Source organism: Eucyclogobius newberryi, unplaced genomic scaffold, assembly GCF_026437365.1.
Source record: "Eucyclogobius newberryi isolate DKJ021-1_F unplaced genomic scaffold, fEucNew1.0.hap1 SCAF_1, whole genome shotgun sequence".
Lineage (NCBI taxonomy): Eukaryota > Metazoa > Chordata > Actinopteri > Gobiiformes > Gobiidae > Eucyclogobius > Eucyclogobius newberryi.
In genome coordinates, this window is record NW_027315723.1 from 14,670,508 (window position 1) to 14,693,760 (window position 23,253).

The window sequence follows — 23,253 nt, forward strand, 5'->3', positions numbered from 1 at the left end:
CCATTAGTAATTGAAAAAATGCCATTCAAGATATCCGAGTGATATTAGTGCTGATATACTGTCATATTGCTACCATTACCATCACTACGACTAAATAGAGAGCTAGTACACTGTAAAACATTTCTCTAAACATCAAACGAACACTTATATTTTCCAAAATGTGAAATTGTTTTTAGGAAATAATGCTTTTATTTGTATTTTTTAATAGTCTGTTTATTGTGGTCAAACTGTGGCTCCGTGACTAATTGGCTGTGACAGGATTTTAACACACACGACATTTGTTTTCCCCAAAAGTGACAATATTTTCTGCAAAGTGTGCAAAGCTTTTGACAGTTCTTTTTTGCAGATTAGCAGCATCTTGGTCACAGTTTGAATGGAGTTTTTTTGTATTTTTTTGCTAAATCAATGGCTTGCACGCTGCCAACTGAACACTCATTTTTGTCAACAATTCATCACTAAGGGAATTATGCATAATTTATATTGGGCAAATTGCATTGTCTACACCAATAATTTATTATTAAAATGTTGAATTGACCCAAACAATTCCTATATCAATGCAGACTTGGTTCATTGAAATTCAATGAAATAGGCTTAGACAATGGAGATAGACATGTTTAAAGTCAAACCGTGAAACATCAAGGCAAAGCACTCCATGGAGCAGAGAAGTCACATAGTACATCTTTGTCAACAACCTTTTAACTATTCTAGAATTTTTGTTGTTGCTATTTTTGCAATATTTTATTTTTCCAGTGTAGAAATTTCAGGCGGTGTTACCAGAACAGTTATAGCTTCCTGTTTTCTTTCTTCTTCTAATAGTCCATAGTAATTCAGTGTTGTCAGCTCTGTCCCTCTTCCTCTTGTCTCATCTTCTTCCTCAGCACCTCTTCGATGTCCAAGAGCGGGTTAGCTTTAGCGCTCAGGGACTTCACTGCAGCACCAAACCTGGTTGTCTCTGATTCTCTGCAACAAAAATGAGAAATGTAAAAAATGGATGTGGATTGAAATGAAATATTTACAAAAAGAAAACGTTGAATTTGTCTTACAGGAGTTTGCGTTTCTGAGATTGCTTCATTTGACTGAAATCGGTGGGTTCGGTTCTCTTCATTGGTCTGGAAATAGAGCACAATAACATTACAGTAATATGCAAGTAAGCTCTAAGCTCCAAGTAAAATATAAACGAATGCTGGTTATGGATGTCAAGATTATTTTGTTAACTGTGATAGTGATGATTCAGGTCGAAATATAATTGTACAAACTAAATATTATTTGTCAACATTTTAGAAGCATTACAAATTCAATCTTCACTCTAAAATGGTTACTGTAAAGCCCTTTTTTATTTGTCCATTTATGTCACGTTAACTTTGCTTTATCATTCAGAAAATTAGATTTTATAACGCTGATTTCCAATTAGAGGGATGATAACATTGACAATTACTAATATTAGACAATGGGAATGAAAAATAATGGATTTCAATTTTGTTTGGTCAATAATTGTGATTGTTAAATTGTGAGAAGCGCAACACATACATTTGATGTTTTGACATCCCTAATGTTAGTCAAATACATGAGTAATTAATAATAATACAATTCCTATGTACAAAAATATTAACAAATTAAACTGAATAATCTTTTTTAGCCATTTATAAATAGGGAGTGTCTACAGAGCCGCGGCGCGTGGCCGAAACTGCATGTTTTTTTGTCCCGCAGCCCCTGAAACGGCTGGGTTATTTGACCGCGCCGCGGCTCTGCAGCCACAGCCTTATATATGATAATAAAACTGCACAATTTTGAATCAGTGGCTACTGACCTTTAACCTTTCTGACCACCTCCAATCACTCCTCACACGCACACAGCACAAACTTAAACAAAGCGGGTGAAGTGCCTTGCCCAAGGACACAATGCAGTAAATCTACGAGATTGTAAAATGCTGCCAAGTCTCCAGTCTTTTCCTGATGAATTTGCATTGATGAGAAAGCTTAAACCTGGGACATATATACGATCAGGTGACAAACGGCGGTGAAATGGTGCAGTGCAGAGACGAAGACGGGTTCCAAAGATAATTGAAAAAGCTGCCCAGAACAGAGATTTATGTTTGTGGTAATACAAGGCTCACATGCTTTACATGGACCTGGTCTGTTCTTATTCTGCCCGTCAAGATCACATGCTGGGATCATGAATAGAAGGAGCAAAAGAACGACGAGGAAAAAAATGTCACCGTAAGCAGTGTTCACACTACACCAGGGCTACACCAGGGCTACAACCGGGGCTACAACCGGGGCTATTACCGGGGCTATAACCGGGGCTATAACCGGGGCTATAACCGGGGCTATAACCGGGGCTATAACCGGGGCTATAACCGGGGCTATAACCGGGGCTATAACCGGGGCTATAACCGGGGCTATAACCGGGGCTATAACCGGGGCTATACCGGGGCTATACCGGGGCTATACCAGGGCTATAACCGGGGCTATAACCGGGGCTATACAGTTTTCTATTAAAACCGCTTTAGTCCACTGTTGCAATTTTTATTACATTTTGCAAATTTGATTAAATCAAAGAATCAACCAAGACAAAACTACTATAAACATTTAGTATAACTCAACTGAGATAAATCTATTAAAAAATCTAAAATGTTGAATGAATGAAAGTAGGCCTACATATAAATATAGTATAACTTAATTTCTTTATATACAGTAGCATGGATTGTAATGAAAGCTACAAAAGGTTTGATACAATAAATATAAATCAACACTTGAGACACTTTATGAAGCATTGTTTTGTCCCAAATACGTTCTGACTCTTGTCCAAATGTTTTAGAGCATCACATGTCATCTGCCTCATTATCCAGAAGGCCGAGCAGCTCTTACACAGAGCTGGTCCTGTCGAAATGTTTGTCCCGAGAGAAAAGTGAAACAAATGCAGCGGAATGACAAGAGCTTCAAGTCTCTCCCCCCAAACAATGACAAGCGTAACATTTGACCTTGATTTTTTGGTATTACATTTTAGTAGTTTGCTATTGCTTTACAGGAACACATTTACTCAACTATTTGGTGACGTCTACACAGAAAATTATTATTATTTGGAAAGCAATTTTGTGATGAATGCCAAATAAAAACAGTGTGTTTTATTGTAAAACCATGAGCAATAGATGATTCAATGTAGATAGAAGACTATTGTAGTACAGTATATTATAGTACAAAAAGCTGTAGAAGCAGTAGTGATAAAAGTGAGTTTTTGTGGTGCAAAATGCGTTATTGTTAAATGCAATGGTTCCTTTTTAAAACTTGGTTATTTAAGATAGCTTCTATAATAAAAATGAATCAAAAAAGGCAACAACAAAAAAGAGCTCGTCAAACACAAAACTTTCAAACAAGAGAATAAGGTGGCATTTCTGCCCTTTTCAGACTAATTTTACAATCCATTCACTTTTGTGTGGTTCTTTAACTTCAACAAAGACATTTACAGGCTTTACCTCATTTCTGATGGATTACAATGATATTTTCAGTCATTGGAATAACAACAATGAGATATTCAGGGCTGCAACTAATGATTATTTTGGTAATCAATTACTCTAGCCATTATTCTTCTTCTTACTTGTGCAGAACACGACAAGCCAGTGAATGAGATTTTTACACAATTTTACCAAGATAAAGCTGAACTTAATCCATTTGAGGACATCTTGATGGAGCATATTTTCAGACAAAAGGGTGTTTTATTTAAAACACATTTACATTCATTCACATTTATTTATTTTTATTTCTGCTCCGTCTGAACCTCTTCTCTCAATTCATGGCATGTTTTGGAGTTTGTGTATAGACCGGCTAACGATTATTCCATTACTTAAATAGTCGACAACTCTTTCTATAATCGGTTTGGTCAATATCCCACTTCTAGTAACTATTAAAAGAAACGCATCTTGGCAGAATGGTAAGATTACTAGTAGTAGAACTAGTAGTAGAGTAAAGTAAAGTAGTTGTTGGTGCCTCACTCTGCATTATAGAGCACAGAATTTGATGTTCGCCTAATGTTCACCCAATGGAGATTTTAAGATGCAAAATACTAAACTTAGTGTTCATTAAAACACATTCTAACACAGGAGTGTGATAAACGCATTTATCTGTTGTGATCCAGAAGCTTTATGTGTTGTTCCAGCTTTCGTTTACTTTTTTTTAAAAACATAGTTTTTGCTTACGCATCACTATAGTATGACTGCCACTAGTGTAAAGTTTTGTTCAATACTATGACAATACGCTTATAATAGAACATATACTAAATAATGTGATCAAAATGAACAACTTAAACAACCAATACATTTGAAACAAACAAGTCATTAGTGACACTTGCTGCATCAGAGACAGGTGAGTGAAGAGTCGATAGTGAATTAATCTGAGTCTGACCTTTGACCTTTAGTGCTGCAGCCATTACACATTAATGAGTTTGTCAATAGGAGGCTGAGGGGCGCTAATTTGAGCTAACAATTACGTAACGTAGACATCAACAGCAAGGTACTTTTTGGGATTATCCTACTTTCAAAAAACTGTTACAAGTTTTTTTTAAATAAAGACTTCTGTCGGACCGTTTTTTAATGTTGTGTAAGATTGACAACATAAAAGCAATGTTATAAGCATATAAGCAAAAGTTACGTCATATTCTAAAGTCATAGTTGTGATTGTATTTGAAGTTATAATAATACAATTGCTATAAATGTGATTTACCAAATACTGCCTCAACCTTGAAGAAATTAAGGATGAAGGAAATTAATATTTGTTTTATACCGACTCACATATTTGGACAAGCTGTGTTTAGCTTGGTTGTTTATCCAAAGTCTATGAAACATATTTATATTTCAAGATGTCTAGGTCTAAGCAATTTTTCATTCGATGCAAAAGAAGATGAAAACATGCATGTCAAAAATAAATTATCATAAAAAGCATGCAACACAACTGAAACTTAAGGGTGCACTGCGTAACTTTTCTCATTGAGGGTATGCTACCTACGAGTCTCCATGGAGATGTTCAAAAGTAACGAGGTCGCCATCAAGTAAAAATAATAGAACGTAATGCAATCAACCAGTAATACTGCAACACCCAACTTTGTTTTTTCCTCTTTAAAGTGCATTGCTCAAGCAGCACTTGACACAAAGCTGTGAAAAAGTCATGCGAGTCGTTATATGGCGTTTTGCAGGGATGGAAAGTAAGTCATTACAAGTAGGCGAAACTGTAAGTAGATGTTTACGGATTCTCCGCACTTAGATTATTGATTTCTACAATATAAATAAAATAAATTATCTTTTTTTTTTATAATGTAACAACACAACACAAAATAGTGAAGCTTTTTTTTTTTTTTTTAATCCTGCGTGAGTCTGGGACGAAGCAAGTCCGTCCAAACGCGCGGCCCCGGGAGAGCATGAGAAGACGCACGCGCCCGTTTCTTTGTCTGCTAGGCGAAGCGCTAACTCCTTTATATCGCAAATACACATTTTAAACCCGTTTGCCACATTTTCTCCAGCGCGTTTTGCCGTGACTAAGGGTGCACACTTAGAAGTGTCAGTTCTACTAATGTAAAACATGCTAAACCTAGTGTTACACACTCCAGCACGTTGCGTCTCCCCCCTCTTCTCCCGTGGTGCATTTTGGGTAAACCATTTTACCCAAAAATGGAAGAAAAAAATCTATTTCAAAATTTTCAATTTTCAAAATTGTAAGATAACTAGTAATTAGTACTTTGAGTAGTATTTTTCATGTGTACTTTATAGTTTTAAGTAAATACTGGGCAGCAGCTTGTACTTGTAGTTGAGCTCGGTTTTAGCCATGTAACTCTACTTATACTTGAGTACCAAGTTTTAGAACTGTTTCCAGCCCTGACGTTTTGGAATATGAGGTGATTGTGCTGTGTGATGGTGGTCTACCCCGCTTCACTTCTCCATCTGAAGAAATCGGTTCTAAATCTGTGCATATGCCCAAAAATGCATGCATGTGATTAGTGATGAGCCAAAATGTCTGTGAGAGCTAGGAACTAGTTTGATTTAAATGCCTTTAAATCCTCCTTTCACAGTTTGAAAATTGGATACTTAACTTATTTCTGCTAATATTATTACTACTTTTGTTGCATGTTCAGGAATTGGTAAAACACTAAAGTCAGAAATGGTCCTCAGCAATATTGTTCAATACACATATCACAGTATCCCAACACCGGGCTCACGCGGTGACTGCAGCCATTCCGTAGCGCTAAAAGTACAAGAGTACGCAATCCTGTGTCCGCAACAGCACTGCAGAGCTCTGGTCCTGATGTGAGGCATCCACCACAAGAACACCGCTCCACAGCAGCCAGGGCTGCAGTCTGAGCAAGGTGACCCAGAGGACTTAAAAAAGCATTTTATGTAGGCCTGGGCCTCACCTGCTGTTCTTTCTGCTTTTCTTCCGGCTCATTTCGCTGTTAGCCGTTAGCGTGTTAGCACTAGGCGTTAACAGCTGGCTCAGTTCTGGCAGAGCGTCCACGAGCGGCCTGAGGTCTCCCACCACCGGAGTGTTCTTCCTGCGCGCCGCGGCTAACTCATTCTCTCGGGTCTGCTTTATGGAGCTGATCTCTGCAAAACAAAAAATAATAGGGTTTTGTAAAACAGAAACAAAATTGGGTTCATGAATGTAAACATTCAAAAGCGTTTGAAACTAAGCAGGTGGGCAGGTCACGTCACAAAATTAAAGGCGGTATGGACGATTTTTCGGCGATTTGAGAACGCAGGCGGAAGTGCGCATGCGCCCTCCCCCGTGCGGACTGATACAACACACACGTGCGTTTGTTTATTAGCGCAACGCATCGCTCGTCTCCCGTAGATTTCTGTCCATTTCTGAGTCAGCTCGACCTGTCTTTCTCCGTCTTCATTTTGCCCCGTACACTGAGGGATCTATATTATGATAGATCCATGCGCTTAGGGACGCGGAAACGTGAGGACTAGCCTGACGCGGCTGCAGGTGAGCGGTAGGTGCGTTTTATGATTGATACGTGGCAGGACTAATGATTTATCCACGCCACGAGGAAATATGATAAAAAATTTGCTGGAAAAAAACGTCCATACTACCTTTAAGTAGTGTTATTCGATATTCAAAAACTCGATAGCAATTATGATATCACAATCGTTAAAATTAAATCATTAAAAACACGCCTTCTTTAGACAATAGAATTTTCAACAAGAAATAATGTTAATTGCTTTAATATTACTATGTGGTCTACTAGTCTTAAACAAGTGCTGATATCGTTCAACACTATCCAAAAAAACTCTAATTGTGCCCAGTTTGTGCCCCCCCCCAGTTTTTAGAATCTATCTTTGACAAACTTAAAATAATTTATTGACTAGTCAAAAAGTGAGGCAGTTGTCAATTGAAAGCCTTAAAATTAATACGGTAAATCTATGGACCCTAAACATTAAAATTTAAGCCCCTGGCACAAAAATAAATACAAAGTAACAACCACCTGTGAATGCCACAGATTAGAGTAAAGAATGTTGCATGAACATAACAACAAGCTCAAATCCTCAACATGGCCACTCCTTTTGTTATAATTTCATCTTAATTCCTGAAAACCCTCGTCATCCAGAGAGATTGAGTTTCCGATCGAAGCGTTAGCGCCTAATTAGCGTCCTCTGCAGCAGGAGACAGGGATAGTGTTGTCTTACAGAGAATTGATTGTCTCAGCACAAGGCTATAGTTTCAGGCTGATGGCAATTATGGAAAAAGATGATGATGAGGAGGAGGAAGGTGGGGGAAGCGTCCCGGGAGGGACCGGTCACAATTATACCACATACAGGAACAAACTTCAGTTTTTTAGACCAAAAATGAATGGTAAGCCACATGTGCACGGCTTCCATCTCTCACTAAAGTTGTTCTTATATTATTAGAAATATTTTGTTTTAGATCGCATGTAAGTAGACTAGAATGTATCAATGTAACAGGTAAAGTAGGAAATCAGGACTTTATATAGAAAGCCTGGATGATTAACTTCGCCTTGAAACATGTAAATCACAAAGTTACACCGCTGGTTAATTAAAAAACATCACATTTAGCGTTTTCTTTCATTTAATCAAGTCAAATCTGTTTTGCACTCCACAGATAAATTGATTAGGGTGAAAATGAGACCACTGTGTGCGGTTTGCATTTAATTATTTGCATTTTTCTCAGCAAAGCAACAAGTGCACTGTTTGCATGATAGTTGGTGTTAGCTTCACCGTGATGAAGGTTGAGAAAGGAGCTTATAAACTCATTGTGGTGAATAATTGCCATGCTAAGGGGATGCATTGGGTATGTGAGCGACACATGTGGACCTCTGCAGAGAGTTTAAAATTAACTAGCTCCTTTTTCAAGTTTTGAAGACTTTTTCATGAAATCCAGTTGCCACATAAATGTCCAGTACTTTTCACAAGTGCGTTTCAACACCCACTCCTCCTCTTAGACAATATAAAACACTGAATGTAAAAGAATCAGGATATTGTGACAAAGGTGCTAAAGAAATCACATCATCTTTTTTTTGTTAATTGCGGAATACCAGAAATACTTTCCCCATCTTTCCCTTGTCCCTCTTACTTAGAGAATTCTCCATGTTTTTCACTGGTGCCCCAGTCAATCACTTTTGGGAGGCCCTGTCTATTGCTAGTCTCTAAATGTTCTAACTTTAGGGGATAAACATTGACAATCATACAGTTAACCTTTATCTATAAGTCTAAATTGATCACGTCTGTCCCACGCAGCCAAATTTATCCTTGTGTTAGTGTTAGTATTATCTGAGATGGTCACTCTATCCTGGTTTAGTCCTGATGTAGACTTGGATTGGTCCTGTTCTAGCCCTGGTTTAGTCCCAATTAGAATGTTAGAAGTGTGTTAGAAGTGTGGATTAGTGTGTGTAGAAGCCTAACACAGCCTGAAGTCCCCCCTGTGCTCCTCTTAGTCCTGTCAGATCGGTATAGATTCTGTTGAGAGCCCACAGACAGACATTTGCAGAGAGGTTCTCACTGTTGAGCCAGCGATCCCGACGCTCCTTCATCTTCTCCTTCTTACTCTTCAGCTTCTTCTCCTCTGCACCTGTCAATCAAAAAGTTTACTTTAGGAACTTTTATTTCAAACCAACTCAGGCAAAATGTGTGGCAAATAAAATGTTTTTTTGTGTGAAATGCTTTTCATGGTCCAGTCCATTTTAGATCTATGTTTTAGTCATGTTTGAATCTATTTTAGAGCATGTTAAGCCTTTAATGCACACAACAGCTGGTTGGATTACTATTATTATCATCATCATTATTATTATTATTCATATTATTTGTCAAATAACTAATTTTACTTCAGAGCAAAAGGGCACCCCATATAAAAAACTAATCTGTATAAAAAATATTACAAAAGCAAGTATTAAACAAATCTAAAATATATATAGATTAAAAATAAATAGAAAATAAACTACATTAAAAAATTCTAAATTTGTAAGGAAATATTTTTGTAAAAAAAAACTTTTCTTTCATCATTCTTGCTATATTTTTCCCTTTATGCAGGGGTCAAATTAACGTATATATATATATTTTTGAACAGCATTAGCCTCATGTTTGCTGTGGTAATTCTCTGGGGCAGTTCTGATATTTTATCAGCTTAGCCACCTTGCGCTTCCTGAGTCCGGACGTTACAAAACACTGGCACCAATGAACAACTCTACGGAACTGCAGTCCTGGGATATCTCTGCTTTTTAGAAAGATTTCACTAAGAAAACATTTAGAGAGAGACGCACAAGGATAACTTTGAAAGACAATAGAGATAATTGAGGTACAAAAATAGCTTGACAAATAAGAGTTTTTCCACAACGTGTGCTTGGGCCTATCTAACTTCCTCCTTGATTTCCTCTTGTTTATGAGTTCAATAGTGATGTGTTCAAGTGCTGTTGGGAAGTTTAATGACTGTCTGAATTTTTTGAGCCTATATAGATTTTAAAATAAAGATCACCAATTACATTTCACTTTAGTAAAAACATAATAATACAGATACTGGAACCATAATATCGCCCATTCCTAATTTAAATGCTTTGCTAAAGTTGTTCTAAATCATGTTTTCTCCTCATTAAAAAAATAATAATAAAAAGTACTCATCTGTGTTAGAGCTAAGCAACTTTGACGCTAACCTATTTTCTGATCTTGATTTATTTATTTATGATTGTGATTAAAAATATTGATCAAGTGTAAGAAATGTGATGTTTTGGATGCAATATGGTGTCTTTTTCTTCCCACCGTTGTTTATTGAAAGGACACAAAAAAGTTCAAGAAATGTAAAGATTAACCACGGGTTTCAGTGTGATTAAAATGAGCATCTTTGCCATGGCAATCAACTACTGCCACAATATGATGAACGATGAAAGGCCTCAAAATGGCAGCTATACAGGAACAGGAAGCAAAAGGTTATTAGGACAATGACAGTAAATTTGCAGCCTATTTTGGAGCCAACAAACATCAGCCTCCTGAATGTATTTGCTTTCCTTTGTCTCTACACACAGATTGATTTGAGCGGTTCACATCACGCGCCGGTGCTCATTGTAATGACACGTGCCCTCCGACCTTTGACCTCGGCGGCTGAATCCAAGAGGAGCCGGAGGTAACAGGGTCAATGAGAGGCTAGGCAAATATAAGCACATTTAAATGTAATTCACTGATCAATTAAAATAAATATTAATTAACGCTATCAGTAAGTATTGCTGTACTGTTGTGTGTAATGAGAAAATAGTAGTGTTGGATGTTGATTATTAAGACAATACTTTAAAATGCTTTTTGACAAGTTCAGTTACGGTAAAATGTTATGCCAAAATAAAAACCCAATTCTGTCTGACTAAAATCTGCAAACCCTGTAGACCTCTACAAATGTTCTGAAATAAATATGATTCTTGTATAAGTTAAGCAGTTCAGATTGCAAATTTCTCTGTAAATGTTAATGCTCCAAAAAAGATGCACTGTGAACAGAATATTGACGTTAATACATATGCTATACTACTAGTCAGAAAATCATATTAGATATGCCCAGTTGCTAGTGTGTTGATTATGACTATAAATGTAACTCAAAATGAAAACTAGGAAAGCATTGCTATGTCAATTTTCTCTTGTCAAATATATTTTTTCTGGCTGAGAATATCAACAAATACTGCTCTTTCGTTTCTACACAAATAGCTAAACTTACAAATGGATTTTTCTGTAAACAAAATGAAAGGCGTGTATAATGAAAAGAAATCAGGCCAAAAGCTACAGAATAACAAGACCAGATGAAGTCATGTTTGATAAGGCTGCACTGGACTTTGTAGACTAACTGAAACGTATATTATTCTACTGTAAAGTGACATGTTGTACCCTAGGCTCAACTTTATTGTTAAATTGTTGCACCTGACTTGATGTTGCACCTGACTTGATGTTGCACCTGACTTGATGTTGCACCTGACTTGATGTTGCACCTGACTTGATGTTGCACCTGACTTGATGTCACCAGAGGATTCTTAAGGTTATAATATACTTTATTAATTCATCCTCTGCATTTGACCCACCTTTCAATGGCGCTGGGGAAACTTGTCAGGAACATCTCGAGCTTGGCTTGGTCAGGACCTTAGCTGGAGGATTTTACCTGTTATGAATGTTTTATCATTGCTTAACAATGAATAAAAATGTCTCCCCACAGATCGGACCTATACCTTCACCTATGAAAATTTCCAAGCAATAACATCTCAATGAGCTAAATGTAGCTTAAAGTTTAGCTTAAAAGAGTATTTAGCTTTATCTGTAGGTCCACAACACTCTTGACTCAGCAAACTGCTATTTAACGCAGTTTAGTTACAGTATTACTAAAACAATTAAGGAGCTATATTGGACAAAATGAGGACAGATGTGTGTTTGACTTGGCATTAAATTCAGCTTTTGTTGAAACCTGCCAAAATCCTCAGCACAACGATCTGTGTGGGCAACTCCTACTACTGCTGATCCTTACTGTATGGCTTTATTTTCACTGCCTCTGAGCTCCAAGACAAAGACAAGTATAATACAGGCAAAACCCACTCATTACAATTTAGTCTTAGTTTTAAAACCAAACTGCTATCAATTATAACTATGACGCGAGAGTGCCACCATGCACCAAGAGGGACACACTCAAATACAAGCACAACCACTATAATTATTTTGTGTCATTTTAAATACTGCTATAACTTAATCACCAACTTGTATTTAAATAATTATGTAATATTATATGACAGATCTGATACAAACAAGTAAAGAAGTAAAAAGAGCCAGAGAAGCCGACTCCACTAGCAAAAACTTACAATGACGGCAAGTTGAACAATTACTGAGCACAAGTCTGTTTTAGTTAAACTGAATGCAGGTATTTTGAAATGGTTTAGGACTGGTTTAGACTATATTTCCATTTAAGTCCTGGTTTGAATTTGGGTGAGACTTAGTTTAAACTTTAGACGAAAGCCTCTGGTTTAGTCTCATTTTTGTGCATCGCATGGCTTTTTAAAAAGTACCGGTAGGTTTATTTTTGTAGTAATTGAACAAAAAATGACAGTTGTAAAAACATTTGAAAAAATATTGAGGCTTCGAATTCATTTTATTCAAAAGCAAAATTTTATTTTAGCGCAATACAAATCTTATTTAATTTTATTATTCACTTCTTGAGTGAATCCCCTCAACTATTATTGACAATATGTGTAGAAGATGGCATCAAACAACAAAAAAACAACCTTGTGACAAATTTTCAATATGGAAATATTGTTTTCTTTTGCAAATTAACTCTTTTTTAATTGTACAGTGACAAACGATGAAAAAACTGATTAATTTGGCAAATGCCAACAAGTCAACAATTCCTTTAAAACATTGCACCATTTCTCCACTCAAATTCTTGTTCAAACTTGCATCTCATCTCCACGCTCTCCATGTCTCGCTCTCATCTTTATCTCAGTATCACACAAAAACCAGGCAGGCTCAATAATGTTCACCAAAGGAACACAGAAAGATAGGCATCTGCTCCTCACTACAGATGTGGGCATGAGCGGGAAACACTATCTGAGGCTGGGACAGGGGGGGCCTTAAACCTCCCATAGGGGGCATCGGTTTGCTCAAACAGAAAGCAAAGACCAGTGATTAGGGCTTGAAAGACACAAGATATTTTCAAGCTAATGTATTTTCTGACTTGAGAGATCACCAAACTGCAAACCACAAATGTTCTTGTCATTTGGGGTTCTCTTGCAAGACACCTCAGGCAATGGAATTAATAATGCAATTTAAATGGTCACGAATTGTGAAACACTGCAATTTCCACTGCAATATTAGGGCTGGAACTAACTAACTTTTAGTAGTCAACTAGTCAACAAGGTCTATTTCATTAGTTGGCTTGTCAAATATGTATTTCTGTTGTACATTGAAATTTTTAAATACATTCTTAACCAAAAAAATGCTGATTTGATATTGCTGCAAGCTTAAAATGTCTTTTAAGTCTGTATTAATCATCAATTAATAACCAATCGTTTATGATGATTAAAATATGCTTACAATTATTCTGATAATTAACTACCGGTATTCATGATTGTTCTGATAGATCCTTGCAGCCTGACATCCAACTGCCTCATCTCAGACTAATAGAACTGTTGTTACGTTTCGTTTGGACCACGACAAAAAAGTTCTGAAATATATGTAAAGTATGTATATTTGTCACTCAGTTAATATTTCAGTCTTTTCTCAGGTTTGAATGCTTCTGGACGTGTTGAAAATGTGCACTGTGAACAGATCACGACGATTAAAACTTGAGAAAAAAAGATAAGATAAATTACATCATTAAATACATCTGCATTCATACAGCTGTTTAAAGTCAACATGTAAACTCTTTAAACTTGTGTGCTAACATATGCCACATTTTGGTTGGCTGCATTTAAAAAATCGATTTCTGGTCAATGCAAACACAATAGTGGAGTGATAGTGGTTTAATTAATTGTCTCTCCCTTTGCTAAAGATTTATTAGCCCTGTGCGTCATGCAAGCAACATCTCAGTCCAGATTTGAACTTAACTGGGTCAATGAAACGAGAGGCGACAAAGAGAATACATTTGCCCTCTGAATTGTCTTTATACAGAAGCACTATATACCAACATACTGTATTTAAAAAGGCAGAATAAACTCACAACTCACTCCCAAATCTCCAGATAGCTCACCTGGTATTTTAGCAGAAGGAATAATCACTGGCTCTCAGTCTTTCCACACCAAGTCCCATCTATGAAACAATTTGGCTCTAAAGCAGGACTGAAATAGGACTATTCCAGGTCCAAAACAAAACTAAACCATTGCTACATTAGTTCTAGCCAAAAACTTACAGAAAGGAGGACAAAAATGTGGATAAAATTGACACTAAAGTACACAAACATTATAATGACGGTTTTGCGTTTCAGGTTTTACTGAACAAATAGTTAAAGAAATGCTCTTAGAAATAATTGGTTCCAAATAGAAAATTCTAAAACATTTCAGTGTCAAAAACTTGCCTTCACACTTCACTCCCTCACTTAGAAACACACAAATGAGACTTAAGTGCCACTATTTTCAAACACTTCCTCTCCTGGCTCTCTGCTCCTACAGACAACACTGCACAACATGGTAATTATTCCTATGACATCCATCACACATAGAGCTCCATATTGATGTAATGGTGTACTGTATAATGTATGGATTTCTCGTTTTGTGTCCGTGACCCATAAAAAGTGCAGTTGACCATAAAGGAGCACAAGAGCATCTGCAGAGACAAAAGGCATGTTATTTGCAAAAGGGGAATTTTAAATTGGAGGTCCGTGTACGGGGAAAACCAACAAGTGGAACTGCTTGGTTTTGTCTTGATTTAATTTGAGTTTGTTTAATGGCGCACTATGGGGCCAGAAAGAGCCAGAAACCATATCAGTGTGTGCGGTTACACTCAGCTCGGGGCACTGCGGGTCTGCAGACAAAATCTGCAAAGGAATCTATTTTTCCAGAGCTGTTACTTTCAGGGGTGGAAAGTAACTAACTGCAAATACTCTTGTTGTAATCGAGTGTAATTGTAATTTGTGTGTGCATTTTTTGACATGCATCATACTTGTATATATTATTTTAACATGCAACTGTAATTAGCTACATTTAAAATTATAGAAGTTATTGGTCTCAATAGTCCTGCTCCGATTGTCCAGAGCCAGGAGAAGCTTAAATTAAATCAAATTTTGACTGTGTTAAAAAGTAAAAAATAAACTCTTTAAGTCATAATATTGAAATCAATTTTCTATTAGTTTTCATAGGAAAAAATAAAACCAAATAAAAAATGGGATTGATCAATGAGAAAGGTCATTTATTTATGATTTTAGCTTTTACAAAGCACTAAGTTAAACATTCATAAATGGTACGAAATGATGGTATTATGTGACATTAGTAGTATGTAATGGGTTATAATTGTCCCGGTATGTTGGCGTGTCGTGCTTCCATAGTGCAAGAGTGCATTTGACCATATCAGCAGTGACAGACGCTCGTTATTGGACATATAGATGTAGGAGCAGATTCTCGCCTCGCTCAGAGCCACAGAAAGTCATGACATTCACGCCTCATTGGAGACAATTGCATGCTCATTTTTCATAAAGACAAAAGGGGCTACGCTAACGGCAATAGCCTGATGGATGCTATCTGAGTTTTTCCATATGCGGACGCTAACGTATATAGCGTAGCTCGAAGCATTAGCGACACGTAGCGACAAGAATGTAACGGCAGGAGGAGTTTCCATTGGGGACAGTGGAGATGTACAGTGAAGTGTGAAGAGGTCAGAGGTCACTGGGGAACAGATGTTGGAAGGAAAAAAACAAATCATGCAGTTTATATTCATGGGCTTCAGGCAAATAATTCCTTCCTGATTCGAATTGCACTGATGCTATAACGACCTTTGTCTTGACAAATCCTTCAAATTAGGAAAGAATCTTAATGCCCAAAACCCATGAATAGAGGTATTAGAGTTGGCCATCACGCGTCGCTAAGTACACATTTAGAATTGAGAATGTGCAAGTACTGTTAGAATAAATTAGAGAAAATAATATGCCAAAAATACAATAAAGAAAATAAGGTTGGGCAATGACAAGAATTAACAAAAAATCCCCCCTCATATTGACTGAAAAAAATAATTTAATTTTGACTTGAATAATGGCTTTCAAATAAATCTTCAAAACAGCAACAATACAGATTTTTAATCATAGCCATTTGACACAAAAAGACCATTTTTTTCTTCCAACTCTGAACTCCGTGTACTTTGATAGGTTGTGGAGCTCAAAATTAAAAAGATACTTGACAATGTGTTCAGTTAAATTAAAACAAAAATGTACATGACTTAAACTACTAGTTAAACATGTGTCCAGAGACTAAACCTTGAACAAAACAAGGCTTAATACAGACTTAATACAGACATAATACAGAAAATCTTGAATAAAATCTGCCTTTATTTTACTTTTAAAAATAGGCAAATGTCACATAAAGTGTAATATTTTCTTGCAATATAAATGATGGCATCGATATCGGTTTACAGAGATTCAATTATTTTATTAATTACAGTTATTATTTGAGTTATGATTTGTGCCCGTTTGCGTCGCCCTGAGCGAGCAGCATGTGTTGTGGTTTGGTAACTGCCCTGGTTACTATATAACCGTATCCGGCCGCTCCTTCTACTTCATGCTTGGATGGTCCGTCGAGTGCATTCGGGCCGCGCTGACGAGAGCCAACCTGACAGCCCTGCACGGTCAAACAAGCAAATCCACAGAGAGAAACCACTGCAAAGAAACACTGAACAGGCCGAGCAGGATAATGACCACAGGTACTGTGGGTCTACAGGTTACAGGATAATTAAACCAGGACTAGACAAGGATTAAACTAGGATTAAAGAATAGGACCAAATAATAAGAATTAAAATTCATATTATGCTTTTTGGACACTCAAAGATACTTTAAATAATTGTAAGAACTTATCATACAGAAATGAAAGACTTTAGGACTAAATCTGTAATAAATATCAAACAATTAGAACTAAAACTACACAATCTAATATAATGATGCTTTATCCAAATGACTATACCAAACTAAACTAAATAAGATACAAACCATTAATCCGAGTGTAAAACATAGAAGTAAACCAGAACTATGTTAGTAACTGACGTGCTGCCCATTACACTTTTGGTGTGTAGGGCAGTGTGGGGCCAAAGGCTGGCATGGGCCTGGAGCGGGGTCACTAAGAGTCACTAAGTGACCAACAAAACCCTCCATAGGCAATGCCAGCAGGTCACATGTCCTGGTAATGCGTCGGCAGCAGCGTGACAGTGGCAAAAGGAGAGTCTCAGGCGCCTTTAAATATCTGGAACTGGTGGCTAAGGAAAGGAAAACCCCGACAGAAAACCACGGGCCTCCAAGTTTCTGGGGGTTGACCTCAGAGCTAACAACTCTAAGTCAGAAAAATCGATCTCTTACAAAAACAGCGACGTCCTAAAAAAAAAAAGAAAAAGACTAAACCAGGACATAACAGGGACTTAAATAGGACTAAGCCAAGCTAAACACATGATTCTGAAATTCAAAGAAAGGTGACAATAACACAAGACTAAATCCAGGTCTAAATCAGGACCAAACTAGGACTAAATCAGGTCTAAGAGAACTGTCAAAACTCCTGTCAAAAGGCTGAATGAAAGTTGTCACTGTTTTCTGTATAAAAATCAATACTTGTCTCCCATTTCTTCTCTTTTTTCTGAGACTGCTGACAGTCTTGGCTCAGTCCTCAGGCTAATCCCAGGTCTCAAATGACTGTAGAACAAACCATGACTAAACCAGGATGAAGCCCGGCCCCTCAGACTTCCTTCCAAAGGCTTGACCTGCCACAGGGTAACTCTCTTTAGTCCTAGGTCAATTCCCAATAGACCAACAGACTGTTTTTTTCCACTTGTCCCACATTGAAACATGGGTACAATAATCTAACCAGGACCGCTACATAAAATCAGGACTAAAAAATGATCAAATCAAGACCAAAGCAGAATAAACCAGGACTAGATCTGGACTAAACCAGGTATAAACCAGGGCCAAACCAGAAATGAACATGAACAAGGCCAGCTTTAACCAACCAGGATTAAACCAAGACTGAGCCAGGACTAAAACAGAACTAAAGCCCAGGTCTACATCTGTATTAAAATTAGAATAAATCAGGCTTAAACCTTATGTAACGAAGACTTAACCAGGACTAATACAGACAGTACATATCTGGCAATGGCCTCCTATGAAGACAATAAGTACTCCTGGGGCTCATGGTTCCACAAAGAATTGATTTGAAGGTTTGAGGCTGGTTCCATTCACCTCGAGCAGAAAATGTACTCTATAAATAAAGATACCTTGCCTTGTCTACAATATAGACCTGGTTTAGACGCTGAAAGAAAAAAAACATAATTTGACTAAACATTGAACAAAGAAAAATTAAATAAAACATAGTCAAAATGAAGACTAGTTCCTGGTTTGGTCCTAGATTTTCCTTTACTCTACTACTACTTCCATGATCCATCAACCTGACTCTCTCATTTCTTTTCTTCTTCTTCTTCTCTAATTATTATCTCTATTGCTTTACCTCGTTCTTCAACACACTTATGTTATTATGATGGTTCTTATAGTTGTCTGCATGGCAAAGTCAGCAAACAGTGATGATGCGATAAAGCCTGGATCCATGGGTGTGCTAAATTTGTACAGCGTCTAAAAATAGCTCGTCTGGAGAGGATTCGTGCTCTCTACTTGTGCTTAGCAACGAGGCTCTCATCCTTCATCGTGGTCAATGCAGTGAAATCATTTGGACTGGATTTTGGGTCCCTCGCCAGCCTCTTCGTCTGAAATCTGTCATTTCAAAAAGAGGAGACGAGGAAACGCACATTAATTATAAGCGTTCCAAAAACCACAAGCGCATTGGTGGCGAATGGGGGATTGATTTAAAGGAGGAATCGCCATCTAGTGGACGCGATGGGCAGTGGTTTGAGATGAAATTGGGATCAAAGTGTACAAGATCAGAGAAATGTTGATTCAGATGTGGGTTTAATCCTGTAAGGAAGAAAACTGGCACTGGTTTGGACTTGGCTCAGTCCAGTTTTATCTAGGTTAAAATTGGATTTAGTGTTTCTCAAGTTTGAGTAGAGGGATAAAAAAAAGTAATAAAGGTTGTGTCAAATATGTGAATTAATTATTTAAGACTTGTAAGATGTTATTGGACATTTTGTGAAAACATACTAGCCTTCTTAATGCAGGCAAAACTGTATGTAAATGAATACAAATAAAATAAAAGTTTCACACAAAAATAAATAGAATACATAAAAGTTCCTGAAATAATTCTGCCAAACACATACTTTGGTTTTCAGTTATTTTATTACGCTTTTTGATATTTAAATATGTTTGGTATTCACTAATCATTCATGTATTTTTTTTAAATAATCGACAAATGCATTTTTCTGACCTAAATAATTAAATTCTTTACTTTCACTAATAAACATTCACTGAGTTCCAGTTTGAGAACATCTCCACAAGCCGAGGTCTGGAACTTCAGTGTTTCTGCCACTTTCATATTATAATAAAATGTTGATACAAGTGAATCTTTTTCTACAATGGAACACTCCAGGACGAATGAGGGATTTGACCGACATAATAAATATGACTAAATTATAACATTCGTAAAGAGTATTATAATAGGCTTAGTTATCACAATTGACCACCAATTATCGTGTCATTATGGTTTTAAAATTAAATGAATTTTTTTATTGCTCTTTTAAAAGTTGATTTTAGGTAGAATATAAATCTAACATGAGATGTGGAGCAGAATTCTGCTTTTGATCAAAACGTCACACACTGGACTCTGACTTTCTTCTGTACGGAACAAAGCAGAGATGTGAGTGACTGGTTGATGTTACATGAAAAAACCTTTATGTTCCTCTTGTTGTTCTAAAGAGCAGAAGAGTAAAGTGTTGCAAATAGAACTCTCTCGTCAGTCAGCGCTGCGCTTCTTTCTTATTCAGTCCGAATAAAACAGACATCAGACTGATCTCCTGCTGTTAAAGGCTTTCTCACAGCGATGTGATCTGACACACTGTGATCGTGGCCGTGGGCTCGTGGCCGTGGGCTTGTGGCAGCGGGCTCGTGGCAGCGGGCTCGTGGCAGCGGGCTCGTGGCAGCGGGCTCGTGGCAGCGGGCTCGTGGCCGCGGGATCGTGGCCGCGGGATCGTGGCCGCGGGATCGTGGCCGCGGGCTCGTGGCAGCGAGCTCGTGGCAGCGGGCTCGTGGCAGCGGGCTCGTGGCAGCGGGATCGTGGCCGCGGGCTCGTGGCAGCGGGATCGTGGCAGCGGGCTCGTGGCAGCGGGCTCGTGGCAGCGGGATCGTGGCAGCGGGATCGTGGCAGCGGGATCGTGGCCGCGGGCTCGTGGCCGCGGGCTCGTGGCAGCGGGCTCGTGGCAGCGGGCTCGTGGCAGCGGGCTCCAGTGTGTTTGGAGCGAGAGGGAGAGAGAGGGGATGTGAAGGAAAGACGCAAACTCCCATTTCCTTTGAAACAATTTCTTAAAAGCAGCTCCTCTGCACTGGAGTGGTGAACTTCCTCAGAAGGTTAAAACAGTCCCATGGACAGTAAAACATACTGGTGTAGAGTTTTTAAAAAAATATATTTTATAGGTTTATGTTTAAGTTATTGAATGGTCAAATACAAAGCCACATACTATGTAAACTTGCTTTAAACCGATTCAAAGCAAAAGGCAAGAAGAAAAGTACAATATATGGAGGAAACTCAATGTTAAAGACATTTTATTAAACGTCAAACTAAGTAGATCACCATTTTACATTTAGTAAAAAAAAAAAAAATTGTCAATGTTTGGATAAAAATTTTAAGAAAAGCACCGTTGGACATCATTGATCTAAAATAACTTCAACCAATCACTTATTTATTGATTTAGCAGCAGATGTTGTTCAGCTGTGCATATGTCTTAAAGGGTTTTTGTGATTTTAATACCTTTTTTCCTGTTGTGTGAAGCACTTTGAATTGCCTTGTGTACGAATTGTGCTCTACAAAAGTATTCAAACCTCTGGACCTTTTCCACATTTTGTCACGTCACAACCACAAACTTAAATACGTTGTATTGGCATTTATTATGAATAGGGAAATTGTTAATCACTTGGAGTATTTAAAAAGCAGCTTTCTTTACCTAAAATGGTCAACTGATAAAGAACAGTAAAGAAAGGGGCTGCAACAATTTAATTAATCACGAATCACAACTAATCAATTATTGAAATAATTGTCAACTAATTTAGAAATCAAATAATGGTTAATTGGTCTATAGAAAGACTCCAAAACATGCCTTTGTAGTGAAGAGGTTTTATGACTCAGGATATAAATGAAAATGACATGAAAAATGTGCACATTTGGTGTTTTTGATGACAACACTCTTTTGGCTTTCCATCAGAAAGTCATCCAGCGGCTTCACTTAATCTTTATCTCTGTCCAATTTTGTAGAAATATCATGTTCACAGGGCGTTTGTGTTCTAAACAACTCAATCAAAAGAACAATGGCTGGATTAATCGATAGCAAAATAATCGCTAGTTGGAACCCTGAAATGCACACATCCCCTGGTGTAACTATAAAGAGTGTCACTGATGATTTTACCTTTCTGGGGCGGTGGCGGCAACTCTGGAGGTTGTTCAAACTTCAGCGTCTGTTTGAGGGCCTCTGCAGAGATCTTTGTGCCCGAGAATATTCCCGATGGAAACGAACTCTGGGCTTTAAACTGGGTCTAAACACATGAGGTGACAATTAAAAAAGGTAAAGATAAGGCAGGTAACTCCTCGTAAAGGTATTTACGACTTTCTCATGCATTAGACCTACTTGATTTATACCACAAAATTTGTAGTAAAGTAAAATGAATGTTACCAATAAAAGGAATCACATATTCCCAATTATAATAAATATGTAGTTCTCAAAATGTATGTTTTATCATCGTACTTATATGGATCTATATCTATAAACTAATGTGTGGGTGAACTGAAATTAGTATGTCCTTTATTAATAACATACATTCTTATAGTAGACAACCATTTATAAGCAAATTATATATAGCATATATATATATATATATATTATATGTAGAGTACTTTGTAGATTTGATCATAAAATCTACAAATAGTATGACATTATCCCCCCAGAAATTATACCAATACATAATCATGTTGGCTTTTAAATAAAATAAATCACCGTTTGAAAATGGAATAATGCTAAATGCTTAATGCAAATCAAGCATTACTTTCTAAACTAGTGTGTTTGCTGCCTTCTTTTATGATTGATTGCTGTCTTGGGCATTTAGTGATTTGCTTTATAGGACCTTTCAATGAATGGATTGTATAAAATGCTTTTATTCTGAGAGTGGACCACGAAACATTTGCACAGATCGTAAAACATAACAAACAAAATAAATATTCTAGGGAAGTTTCTGATAAAAAACTAAACAAATGTGATTTGAAATAACCGTGACATTTTAATGCGCATATTTGTTTTGTTACAAACCTGTGGAGTAGTTTTAGCAGTGTCCTCCTCCTTCACTTCAGCTGGATTGTTTTGGGTCCCAAAGAGAACGGGAGGCTTTTCTGTCAGAAGAACAGGAAGAGGCGCCTCAGGGCGGCTACTGGGATCCAACTTCACCGCCTCCTGATGCAGCTTCTGTCGGACGTGTTTTATTTTACCCACCATTCTTAATATTTACTCTAAACTTTGCCTAAAACAAACCACTAGCAGGATTATAGATGGAGGCACCACATGTGTTTTTGACAAAACAGCAAACCGGATTTGTTACTACCGGAAGTAGAGTGACTGAAGCCATATTTGTTTGCTAAAATAAGAATAAAACGATAACTAACGAAGATATTAGTATTGGAAATAGAAGCATTAAAGCTTATATGCAGTTTACAGTGTGACTTTGTAAACGCAAAAGCTCAAAAATCGTCCAAATGTATGTTTTAATATGAAAAACATAAGGAAATGCTATTGCTGTTAGCGTTTAGCTCAACAGCTGTTCTGGGAGTGCAACACATTTAGATTCCGAATAACGCAATTAGTACGATGAAACGTTCCGCTTCACAATTACGGTATTTTATTTATCTACTACTCCGATCTCATTGTAAATTACGTTCTATCATTGAGACTTTTACAAAGCATTTTTCTCAATTTGATCATTATAA

General features: G+C 37.3%; 1 protein-coding gene across 2 annotated transcripts; it reads right to left on the bottom strand.

Annotated features, from left to right (window-relative positions):
• Positions 1-804: 804 nt before the first annotated feature.
• On the bottom strand, positions 805-22,876 carry slx9 (SLX9 ribosome biogenesis factor). Of its 2 annotated transcripts, none has more exons than XM_072432800.1 (6): positions 22,583-22,876; positions 21,689-21,815; positions 9,003-9,071; positions 6,397-6,586; positions 1,044-1,109; positions 805-960 (listed from the first exon to the last, which is right to left on the bottom strand). In XM_072432800.1, exons 1-6 carry the CDS (start codon positions 22,763-22,765, stop codon positions 837-839), a joined length of 759 nt encoding a protein of 252 aa, XP_072288901.1. In that variant the 5' UTR covers positions 22,766-22,876; the 3' UTR covers positions 805-836. The 2 variants fall into 2 exon arrangements, with proteins under 2 accessions (XP_072288901.1, XP_072288981.1); XM_072432880.1 differs by having other exon boundaries at positions 21,689-21,809; positions 22,583-22,857.
• Positions 22,877-23,253: the final 377 nt, after the last annotated feature.

Bases quoted from the DNA above. Each gene is read 5' to 3' on its own strand.
- slx9 (XM_072432800.1), bottom strand. From the start codon at position 22,765: ATGGTGGGTAAAATAAAACACGTCCGACAGAAGCTGCATCAGGAGGCG. The intron at 21,816-22,582 runs GTTTGTAACAAA...TCATGTGTTTAG, and splicing joins CTGCTAAAACTACTCCACAG to ACCCAGTTTAAAGCCCAGAG. The intron at 961-1,043 runs GTAAGACAAATT...TTTTTGTTGCAG, and splicing joins TCTCAGAAACGCAAACTCCT to AGAATCAGAGACAACCAGGT.